General features: G+C 41.6%; 1 protein-coding gene across 6 annotated transcripts in view; it reads right to left on the minus strand.

Moving 5' to 3' along the window:
• vwa5b2 (von Willebrand factor A domain containing 5B2) overlaps positions 1 to 12758 on the minus strand; it is a 167272-nt gene that overhangs the window by 98069 nt on the left and 56445 nt on the right. For all 6 annotated transcript variants that reach the window (XM_043702443.2, XM_087993475.1, XM_043702439.2 and 3 more), the window contains exon 3: positions 10124 to 10285. In XM_043702443.2, the coding sequence (XP_043558378.2) occupies positions 10124 to 10262 (139 nt within the window). In that variant the 5' untranslated portion in view covers positions 10263 to 10285. The remainder of the gene's footprint in view (positions 1 to 10123; positions 10286 to 12758) is intronic.

Raw genomic sequence — 12758 nt, forward strand, 5'->3', positions numbered from 1 at the left:
TACATACTGAGCACTCAGAAGAGCTAAGTCGGGCTCTGCACCCCATAAAACAAAGAATGATGACAACTGTTTAGCATCTGTTAAATTATTACTCTGTGCCACTACAGAATGGTCTTGAAGGAGTGGGGTTTATGTACAGAGCAACTGGCTATTCCAATTGCCCTTCAACCAGTGGGCAATAGCAAGGTTGCAGAATAAAGAGGAACCCAAAATGCCAACCAGATTGCAAGCTATATTCATTATCACAAAGCACAAGGCCCACCAGCACTTCAACTGGGGGGTGGGGGTCACTGTGGGTCTTTAGCAGTGGCTCAGTGATTAGCACTGCTGGCTCACAGCACCAGGGTCTCAGGTTCAATTCCAGCCTCGGGTGACTCTGTGTGAGACTCCCCGTGTCTGCGTGGATTTCCTCCGGGTTCTCCGGTTTCCTCCCACAGTCCAAAGATGTGCAGGTCAAGTGAATTGGCCATGTTAAATTGTCCATAATGTTAGGTACATTAGTCAGAGGGAAATGGGTCTGGGTGGGTTACTCTTCGGAGGGTTGGGATGGACTTGTTGGGTGGAAGGGCCTGTTTCTACACTGTGGGGAATCTAATTTAATCTAATCAATAAGGTCAGGTTTGTAGCCAGGAAATTCATCAATTGGTCAAAGGCAAGGCATTGTTTGTGCTGAAGTAATGCAATTTGTTCCTCTAAAATAAAGAACGTAAGGTACAAATTGTGAGTCAGTTGATTTGGATAAAATCACAATAAGCAATGTCAGGCCAACTGAAAGAGTTACTTTCATATTGCTTCAGTTTCACAGTAATTGCAGCATTTCTAACAGATGTTAAAACCTACTTACAAAAGATTGCAAGCACTTGGTTGGACAGTCTGGGGACCTTTAAAATTCATTTTAAACTGCTTGATAAATGATATGAACTGACTTTGCTTCTTGGCTTTTATCAAATTTAATCAGATTATGGATAACAGTGACTGATGCACAATGCATTCAAGAATGCATATACAGAACTCTGATTTTCTTTATCAAAGAGCAGCACAGAGCTAGTATAATGCTCCACAGATACTGTGTAACCAGCTGAGGATTTCCAACATCTTCTGGATTTATATTACTCAAGTTCACTGACTCAGAATCACTTTGAAGAGGTTTGAAATATCAATATTTGTAGCCAATTTGCACACAGCAAACTCCACAAACAGCAAAGAGATAATGAACAGATGATTTACTTCAGTGATTTTAATTGAGTCATTAATATTGGCAAATATACAGGGGACAGCGCACATTTTTGAGATAGCACATCAATTCTTTTAATGTCCAACTGAGAGAAGCGACAATGTTTTAGTTAAAGATCTCATTCAAAAGAGAACAGGTAGAATCTTATAGAGGCAAATGGGATCTTGACCATGGGCCAACGTTGAAGAGTGGCCTTCATTTAAGTGGGTTCAGGGGTCAGCTGTGAGATTGAGGCCAGGAATATGGTACAGAATTGCAGAGTCATAGATTGGGAAGTCTAACGAAGATGAAGCCATGGATCAGTGTCGGTGATGTGAGGGGACACCATGGATCAAGAGAATGGGGGTGGGGTTAGGCAGTAGAATAGGATGTTGAGGAGCATGAGATTGGGATGCATGAGAATCAAGAGCCAACATCAGGGGTCCAGGGATTGGAAGTCAAAAAAACATCAAGGTTCAGGGACTGGGGATGAAGTTTCAGGGGGCAGAAATCTGCAAGATTACAAGTGAAGGCCAGAAATGGGGGACAACGGGGTTGGAACCAGGAATAACAGCAAAAGAGCAAGTGTGTTCTTCACATCATCAACTTCTTTGTTGGGCTGAGCAGGTGGATTGTAGGCATGGTCACCCTGAGAGAGAACTATACTGCTGTTGGCTGTCTCAGAGCAAATAAATCTCGGAAATCTTGGATAGGGTGTTGGTGTAAAGGCGTGCCTAAAATATTTTGGATTCTAGAAAAATACCTCAAGGCACTCCATATAAGCCAGAGACAGTATTAGAAAACATTTAATCAATATTGTGGATTTTGAGGAAGATCTTAAAAGATGAAACAAAATTGGAGAGGCAGAGAGCTATCGTTCTGAGGGTTGGTATGGACTTGGGCTGAATGGCCTCCTTCCACACCATATTCTATGATAACCTTACATTTTTCCACATTACATGTCATTTGCCATGTTCTTGCTCACTCAGGAAGCCTGTCGAAATTCTCCTGAACAAGCATCTTCCTCACAACACACATTCCGGCTTACCTTTGCATTATAGAACATAGAATATAGAAGAATACAGCGCAGTACAGGCCCTTTGGCCCTCGATGTTGCGCCGATCCAAGCCAGCCTAACCTACACGAGCCCACTATCCTCCATATGCCTATCTAATGCCCGCTTAAATGCCCATAAAGAGGGAGAGTCCACCACTGCTACTGGCAGGGGCATTCCATGAACTCACGACTCGCTGAGTAAAGAACCTACCCCTAACATCTGTCCTATACCTACCACCCCTTAATTTAAAGCTATGCCCCCTCGTAATAGCTGACTCCATACGTGGAAAAAGGTTCTCACGGTCAACCCTATCTACACCCCTAATCATCTTGTACACCTCTATCAAGTCACCCTTAAACCTTCTTTTCTCCAATGAAAACAACCCCAAGTGCCTCAGTCTTTCCTCATACGATCTTCCTACCATACCAGGCAAAATCCTGGTAAACCTCCTCTGCACCCGTTCCAGTGCCTCCACATCCTTCCTATAGTATGGCGACCAAAACTGCATACAAAACTCCAGATGCGGCCGCACCAGAGTCTTATACAACTGCAACATGACCTCAGGACTCCGGAACTCAATTCCTCTACCAATAAAAGCCAGTACGCCATATGCCTTCTTCACCGCACTATTTACCTGGGTGGCAACTTTCAAAGATCTGTGTACATGGACACCAAGATCCCTCTGCTCATCCACACTACTAAGTATCTGACCATTAGCCCAGTACCCCATCTTTTTGTTACTCTTACCAAAGTGAATCACCTCACACTTACCCACATTGAACTCCATTTGCCACCTTTCTGCCCAGTTCTGCAGCTTATCTATATCCCGCTGTAACCTGCCACATCCTTCCTCACTGTCAACAACTCCTCCGACTTTCGTATCATCCGCAAACTTGCTCACCCAACCTTCTAGCCCCTCCTCCAGGTCATTTATAAAAATGACAAACAGCAATGGTCCCAAAACAGATCCTTGCGGAACACCGCTAGTAACGGCACTCCAAGATGAACCTTTGCCATCAACTACTACAATTTTAAAATATTACATTTGGTCCCCACAGCCAAGTCGTTCCTATATTGTGAATAGCTATGACTTAAGTACTGATCCTTGTGGTACCGCACTAGTTACAGCCTGCCAAAGTGGGAATGACCCATTTATTCCTACTCTCTGTTTTCTGTCTTTTAGCTGATCTGAATCCACGCCAGTGTCTTACCTCCTTTCACACGTGCATTAATTCTTCTGACCAACCTCCTGTAGACGTGACCAAAAAACCTTCTGAAAAATCCAGTATGTTATATCCATCAACAATTTTGTTAGTAGCATCATCAAAAGAACTCCAACAATTTCATCAAACATGATTTCCCATTCCCAAATCAATGCTGACTGTACACAATCAGCTCATTATTATCCAGTTATCACTTCCTTTATATTAGATTCAAGCATTTTCCCTAGTACTGATGTGAGGCTAACAGGTCGAAAGTCATCCAAAATGTAATTAGAAAGCCACTACTTTCATCCAGATTCAAGTAACCACCTTTTGTATGTAGAATATAGTGAGATTTAGATCAGCGAACTAAAAGTAATATATTCACATTTGCCTTTTAAATGTTGTAATTGTACCAGCCTCCAACACTTCCTCTAACAGCACTTTCTATACACGCACCACCCTCTGCATGTAAAACCTCTGATACCAGGGCTTGGGATATCTGCTTAAAGCTGAAGAAGAACTTGTAGTGGGAAGGAGGATCCAATCATTGTGGTCATAGAGTCACAGAGGTGTACAGCATGGAAACAGACCCTTCGGTCTAACTCATCCAGGTGAACCAGATATTCTAATCTCATCCCAATTGCCAGCACTTCGGCCATATTCCTCTGAACCTTTCCTATTCACATACCTATCCAGATGCCTTTTAAATGTTGAAATTGTACCAGCATCAACCACTTCCAATAGTGTTTAACCTATGTTTAATTTAGAAGTTTATGTAATTACTGTCCTCGGTATAATTGTGTCAATTTCACTGTTTATTACAAAACATTTATTTCTAGTATTATACTTATATTTTGTACTTAAATAAACACAGAGATTCTTTTACCCTAAGACACCTGACAACTGCTTTCTTCATTCACATTCTGAAATAAGTCCAGGGTCAGAACCAGGGACCTAGGGGCGATACGAACCACCTAAATATCAGAAAATTACTGATTGCAGAACCCTACACAGGGTAGATGCAGGAAAGATGTTCCCATGTCAGGGGTGTTTACACAGTCTGAGAATATGGGGCAAACCATTTAGATGCTTCTTCACTCAGAGAGTAGTGAGCCTATGGAATATGTTACCACAGAAAGCAATCAAAGCCAAAATATTGTACAATTTCAAGAAGGAGTTGGATATAATACTTGGGTCTTGAGGGATCAAAGTGTGGAGGAAAAGTGGGAAAAGGGCGACTGATAATCAGCCATGAAAACAAATTTCTCCTCTCTCAAGAGAATTGTTCTCACCGCCGAATGCTTATCCAAATGCAACCCTCCCATTAACTGGATCATCCTTCAGTGGTTCTAATTCACAGGATACATGAGTTGATATAATAAAATCACAAATTTATCAACAGGCTCTTTTCACCCTGGCCCCTAATTTTTAATACATATTACCCATAAATTATATTCACTTAGGGTTAAAAGCACTCCATCAAGGCTTTCAGACTTTCTGCAGTCAGTTTTTCAGAGAGATTCAGGGTTAATACACTTTGAAACAGTCTGTTCCCAACACTGATGGGAGTGAGACTACTCTTAGCTGCTCTGTCTTATTAAGTAGATCGATCACTATTTTGTTATTTTGCCACTGTATGTAGAATAACTGCCAGTTTTGCTTCATATCACCTGCATTAAAACCGAAGTTGGAAGAAAGGTTCCAGCCATTGTGTCTTATTCAATGTTTCAGCTCTGGTTCATTTTGTTTACTTTGTCAGTATCATTCAGTGACTTACAGCAGCTTTCAGTGCTCTGAACATTCTGTGTCTTTCTAACAGTAGCTGTGCCTCTTCAATGCTCAATCTCAGCTCCACTTCTGTCACCATGATCTATGTTCAACAAGATAGCAGTCCGATCTGCACTGTCTTGACAGAAGTATTTATAAGATGGCTGCCTCCAGGATGGTTATCCATGGTAGAGGTCACATGACTAAGGCAGAGCAGGAGAGGAATCTGACATGATTGCATTTCAATCCAAGAATAAAACTAATTTCACACTCAATACAGGTTTGCTTAGGTGATGGTTCAATACATAATACACAGCCCATTAGAAATGACACTATACTTACACATGTATATGTTGAAGGTCGCAGATTATTAAAACAGTCTAGGTGAATGCACATGGTAATGAGCTCAGAATCATTCTTCCCCAAGAGACGGGACAGGTTAAAAGAAGAGTTCAGGGTGAGGTAGGTGGTCTTTGCAGGAGTTAAAAAAAGACTTGGGTTTGATTTCTTCCTTAGTTCAGCTTTTAGAAGCTCCAGTATGGCAGCTAATGATGTCAGGCAAAAAGACCCGTATGCACTATATGCATTCCCAGTTCCACATGTAGACCATACATTAACTTTGAGTGGCAAATGTCTAAACTGAACTTTGTCCTTGTGGTTGATGCAGAAAAAAGCAGGATAATGGGGATGGCATTTTCTTGCTGCCAGAAGCAAAATATATCCCCAGCGAATTTACTCTTGAAAGATGAGATCACAAACTGTGAAAATCTGTGCAATTATCCCGAACACAACTTCCAAAACTGAAATAAAATAGCCCAATTAATTCACTGAGATGGCAGAATTTTCATGGTTAGTATCACCCATCTTTAGGTTCACAAACCTGAATAATGAAAACGGCTTTAGGTAGAATCTGCACATTAAATGCAATCAGCAATCTGAGCAGAGTTTGCTTCTAAAGCTGCACCAGTTTTGAAAAGTTTTCTTGATGTTCAAGTTTCTGCTCAAAATAATTTGCATATTGATGAATATAAAATCTGACATAAAGCAGTAAAATCAAGCAGTGCCTTAGAATATAACATAAAGTAAATGTTGCTTCTCCAGATATGCCTTGCTATACTAAAGTGGGGCAACTTGATGAATACAGTTAAAAAAGTTTTTACATTGAAATTATGCATTTTAATCAATGTGCCTAATTCACTACCTGTGAATCATTCAGTTAATATGATTGAAAGAGCACGGAAACTGTTGCAAGATGAACACTCACCCCTGCTCAACATGTTATATGATCTATCTGGTATATTTGTTACTACCACCCTCTCTTTATTTAGGCTCATCGTATTAAATCAAGAGTGTTAGAGGAAACAAACAGTCTAATGAGGAAAGGCACTTCTTTTAAATATGATGTAGTTAATTGCATAATAGCAACAAAGTACAAGTTTTACTGATGTGATAGGCATTGACACAGAGACAATGAAGCAGACTCAACTGGTAGGTCTTATTCCTCTGAGATCCTGAGCTGTTGATAAGATGCCATCATAGAGGATGGTGCTTATAGCACTCCTCTGTATTCACACTTTCACACTTCTCACATTTATACGACAGAAACTGTGGCTCAAGTCTTCCATAAAGCGGCATTCATCATCAGATTGCTGCTCCGCTCATATATTCACCATCTCAAAGCACTCCATAGTTCCAGCCGGGTCTGTCAAGCTTGGTTTCTTCAGAGTTGTGAAGTCCAGTATCTCATAATCACTCCATCAAATTGTGAATGAAGGGGACACCAGCTGCCATTTTGTAAGTTTAAGTGTCCAGTGAATGTCAGCAAATGGGTGAACAGCTAGGGTGGTACGTGACTATTTAGGAGATGCGTAGGATAGAAAACGTATGTATGATGACAGATGATGAGGTCATAGAGTCATAGAGATGTACAGCATGGAAACAGACCCTTCGGTCCAACCCGACCATGCCGACCAGATATCCCAACCCAATCTAGTCCCACCTGCCAGCACCCGGCCCATATCCCTCCAAACCCTTCCTATTCATATACCTATCCAAATGCCTCTTAAATGTTGCAATAGTTACAGCCTCCACCACATCCTCTGGCAGCTCATTCCATACATGTATCACCCTCTGCATGAAAAGGTTGCTCCTTATGTCTCTTTTATATCTTTCCACTCTCACCCTAAACCTATGCCCTCCAGTTCTGGACTCCCCATCCCCAGGGAAAAGACTTTGTCTATTTATCCTATCCATGCCCCTCATAATTTTGTAAGCCTCTATAAGGTCACCCCTCAGCCTCTGACGCTCCAGGGAAAACAGCCCCAGCCTGTTCAACTTCTCCCTGTAGCTCAGATCCTCCAACCCTGGCAACATCCTTGTAAATCTTTTCTGAACCCTTTCAAGTTTCACAACATCTTTCCAATAGGAAGGAGACCAGAATTGCACGCAATATTCCAACAGTGGCCTAACCAATGTCCTGTACAGCCGTAACATGACCTCCCAACTCCTGTACTCAAAACTCTGACCAATAAAGGAAAGCATACCAAACACCTTCCTCACTATCCTATCTACCTGCAACTCCACTTTCAAGAAGCTATGAACCTGCACTCCAAGGTCTCTTTGTTCAGCAACACTCCCTAGGACCTTACCATTAAGTGTATAAATCCTGCTAAGATTTGCTTTCCCAAAATGCAGCACCTCGCATTTATCTGAATTAAACTCCATCTGCCACTTCTCAGCCCATTGGCCCATCTGGTCCAGATCCTGTTGTAATCTGAGGTAACTCTCTTCTCTGTCCACTACAACTCCAATTTTGGTGTCATCTGCAAACTTACTAACTGTACCTCTTATGCTCACATCCAAATCATTTATATAAATGATAAAAAGTAGAGGGGCCAGCGCCAATCCTTGTGGCACTCCACTGGTCACAGGCCTCCACTCTGAAAAACAACTCTCCACCACCACCTTCTGTCTTCTACCTTTGAGCCAGTTCTGTATCCAAATGGCTAGTTCTCACTGTATTCCATGAGATCTAACCTTGCTAATCAGTCCCCCATGGGGAACCTTGTCGAACGCCTTACTGAAGTCCATATAGATCACATCTACTGCTCTGCCCTCATCAATCCTCTTTGTTACTCCTTCAAAAAACAATCAAGTTTGTGAGACAGGATTTCCAACGCACAAAACCATGTCGACTATCCCGAATCAGTCCTTGCCTTTCCAAATGCATGTACATCCTGTCCCTCAGGATTCCCTCCAACAACTTGCCCACCACTGAGTTTAGGCTCACCGGTCTATAGTTCCCTGGCTTGTATTTACCGCCCTTCTTAAACAGTGGCACCACGTTTGCCAACCTCCAGTCTTCCGGCACCTCACCTGTGACTATTGATGATACAAATATCTCAACAAAAGGCCCAGCAATCACTTCTCTAGCTTCCCACAGAGTTTTCGGGTACACCTGATCAGGTCCTGGGGACTTATCCACTTTTAACTGTTTCAAGACATCCAGCACTTTCTCCTCTGTAATCTGGACATTTTGCAAGATGTCACCATCTATTTCCCTACATTCTATATCTTCCATATCCTTTTCCACAGTAAATACTGATACAAAATATTCATTTAGTATCTCCTCTATTTTCTGTGGCTGCACACAAAGGCCGCCTTGCTGATCTTTGAGAGGCCCTATTCTCTCCCTAGTTATCCTTCTGTCCTTAATATATTTGTAAAAACCCTTTGGATTCTCCTTAATTCTATTTGCCAAAGCTATCTCATGTCCCCGTTTTGCCCTCCTGATTTCCCTCTTAAGTATACTCCTACTTTCTTTATACTCTTCTAAGGATTCACTCGTCTATCCTGTCTATACCTGACATATGCTTCCTTCTTTTTCTTAAGCAAACCCTCAATTTCTTTAGTCATCCAGCATTCCCTATAACTACCAGCCTTCCTTTTCACCCTGACAGGAATATATTTTCTCTGGATTCTTGTTATCTCATTTCTGAAGGCTTCCCATTATTCAGCCGTCCCTTTACCTGTGAACATCTGCCTCCAATCAGCTTTTGAAAGTTCTTGCCTAATACCGTCAAAATTGGCCTTTCTCCAACTTAGAACTTCAACTTCTAAATCTGGTCTATCCTTTTCCATCACTATTTTAAAACGAATAGAATTATGGTCGCTGGCCCCAAAGTGCTCCCCCACTGATACCTCAGTCACCTGCCTGCCTTATTTCCCAAGATGGACAAGTGGGTAGTTGGATTGGGGTAGTCAGGTTGGGGAAAGGAGCGTCTGTTATTGGGTGATCAGACGGTCTTTGATTGAGAGCAGACGGTCAGATCAGAAGGGGAGTCAGGGTGTTGGTTTAGTTGGGCCGGGCTAGGCAGGTGTTTGAGGGACGGTTGGTGTGAAAGGTTGATTGAGGGTCAGGGAGTCTGCTTTAGTGATATGGGGGTGTCAGTTCTGTAGTTACCTGGGATTTAGACTAGGAATTTTCTCTCCATCATTTCCTGGATAACTATTCAGTTAAGTAAATTAAGTAGCTCAAAGTGGAGTCTGAGGGTAAAGGGGGCAAAGGAATTGCCCAACAGATGTTCAAACTTCCGAGGCAATTCTTACAGAAGTCAGCAGTCAAGAATTTGCCAGGGATTCAATCCACATCCGATGACCTGGGAACTGGAAGACCTGGATTATCATGTACACCAAATATTCTTTGCACTTGAAGCTATTTTACATTGGTTTGGCTGATTGTTGGAGAATTGACCAAGGTATCTCGCACAACCTAAGAAAAACTCTGGCCTTTCATCTATTACACAACAGTTTTATTAAATAACCATCTGATTTGAGATCTTACTTTGTCAGACCTCTTGCTCTTGTTGCTCAGTTGCTTACCTTCAATTGGTTCCGCTTCTGGGTTGGTGTAGGTGAGTCTTGCAGATACCCTGAGTGAGTAACCATTAATGCAGGCTTTGATGCAGGAAGCTTTCAAAGGGAGAGGTGCCCATGTGGATTGATTTAATAAGCCTGGCATTATGTTCCGTGTGGATGGTAGTTCTGAAACATATAACCCCATAAAGTTAAACAAGCAGAGGATAAAATCAGAGATATTTGAAGATAGACATATGAAAACAAAAATTAGATTGGTCATTCACATACGATAATTAAATCTATCTGCAAAGTAAATAACGCAACAGCATTTTGCCACGAATGTTCGAGATATCGTTCAGGCAGGTTACTTGTATAAGACAAATGCTAAAAATTATAATGTTTTGTTCTGTCAATATCTAAAATTGAAATTGTGTAACATGGCCTGGTTCTTTTTGTGTACAATTAATTTGAACAGAACATATTAAGTAAATATCATTTTATTTTTAACACATAAATATGAGAAAACCAACTGAAAGTGAAAATACCTTAGAATATAAGAATTCGATCTATATCAATAAATTGATCAGTCACTGTTTCACAGTACTCAGGCACATAAGCACAATGTTCCAAAACATTTCTTTTCGGAGACAAAGCTTTACAGTTTCCGAGAAACTTTGAAGTAATATTCTATTTCAGCATTTGCCTCAGATATTCATTAGTTCAAAAAAGGCTATGTTCCGCAGGAATGCAAAAATGTTAATTGTTGCTCCGTTAGTTTTTAGTTTTGCACCATGACATTTGAGAATTGCTTTTTGAATTGCAGATACATCGTAAATTTACACAATAAATACAGGTATTTCCAATACTCAATCACAGAATGACATCTGCAACAGGGCTACATTGTTTACATGTCTGTGAATAATTAACAGTAACACCAACACTGACTTTCAGCTTTAGAGAAACCTGCATAACAATGACTATATATCCTTATTTTATTGTTCCTCTAAGTATATTCATGATCATAGAATCCCAACAGTATGGAAACAGGCCCTTTGGCCCAACAAATCCACACTGACCCTTCAAAGAGTAACCCACCCAGACTCATTCCTCTACATATACCTCTGACTAATGCACCTCACCTACACATCCCTGAACACTATGGGCAATCTAGCATGGCCAATTCACCTACCCTGCGCATCTTTGGACAGTGGGAGGAAATCAGAGCACCTGGGGGGAAACCCATGCAGACAGGGGGGGGGGGGGGGAGAATGTACAAACTCCACACAGTCGCCTGAGGCTGGAATTGAAACTGGATCCCTGGTGAGCCACCATGCTACTCTATATTGCATGCTAAAATCCAATTCTGAATGCCTAGATTATACATAAAGATAATAGTTCTTTTGCTGGGAATTAAGTTGTGCAGTAGATTGGAAGGAAGAATTTCTGTTTCACTCTTTGCTGGAGACTGAATGGTAAAATGGTTTAACATGTCTGAAGGAGTGTGGATGAAAGGATAGTAACGTTATAAAATCATTTTTATTTCCCAGACCCCTGATTCAAACATAGTCATATCTTTTAAAAACCATCTTTTTTTCTGTTAGCTGTTAAATTAAAATAGGTCTTTGCAAGCCAATTGAAATATGTACCCCGCCTTCCAAAAAGTCAAATCTGCACTCAATGTAAATGCTGCCTGCCTATTGCAAACGATATGTTAATCCTACAAGGGGCTGAAGTTTCAGGATGTGGATGGCGATAGATGCAGGGGAGAAGGGGCCTTAAAAATTACCACTAGATACGTGGCATTTCAATTTCAGAGTGCTGATTTGGCATCAGTAATAATAAGCAAGAAGACAGACAGTAGGACAGGAATTTTGTTCTCTTTCCAGCTGAGACCACGAACATCGTATAGCAGTTCATAAAGAGCCTGTCAGAGGCTAAAAGTTATCCTTCAGAAACTGGCCAAATGAAGGTAATGTGGGTGAAAGTGACAAGCTGGACATCCCAGATGTCCTTTTTGCCAGAGATGGAGAGCACATTCTTTAATGACAGATAGGACCTGGCGGGGTCAAGGGCAGTTGGCTTTGCCTCAATCACTGGATTTCTAGTGTCATCAATTGTTCATAAGGCCAGTAAGGCACTGACCACACCGTGAGATCTACTAACTGAAAGGGACTCTATTCCACAGTCAACTGTCTGTGATAACACAGGAGATTCCACAATGTCTATGCTCACTCACCTGGCAGCTGCTATGACCTCTACATCCTCCAGCAGTCCAGAGAATTTCATATCATCCCCCATAAGGCATCACTGAACTCTAGGAGACAAGGTAGATCCCTTGAATAAATGATATTCACCTTTCCATGGGAGTTCCAGTTTGGGACACAGAGGTGATACGGCCACTTACTTATCAGGACAACATTGAACAGGTCATCAGGCCTCTGAAGATATGAATCCAGTGACTGCATTGTTCAGGTGGTGTCCTCCAATACTTTCCTGCATAGGTGTCAGTCATTATACTCATCTGTTGCACTTTCCATAACATGGCCCTCCATTGACATATGGACCTTGAGGACAGTAGTGTCCTGGAAGGAGTCAACACATCAGGGAAGGGGCAGAGCAGGAAGAGGGAAATAATGCTGAACAGAGAAGTGCCTCTGCT

The sequence above is a fragment of the Chiloscyllium plagiosum genome, unplaced genomic scaffold (genome assembly GCF_037043375.1).
Source record: "Chiloscyllium plagiosum isolate Xiang-an unplaced genomic scaffold, Cpla_swu_hap1 HiC_scaffold_13, whole genome shotgun sequence".
Taxonomy (NCBI): Eukaryota; Metazoa; Chordata; class Chondrichthyes; order Orectolobiformes; family Hemiscylliidae; genus Chiloscyllium; species Chiloscyllium plagiosum.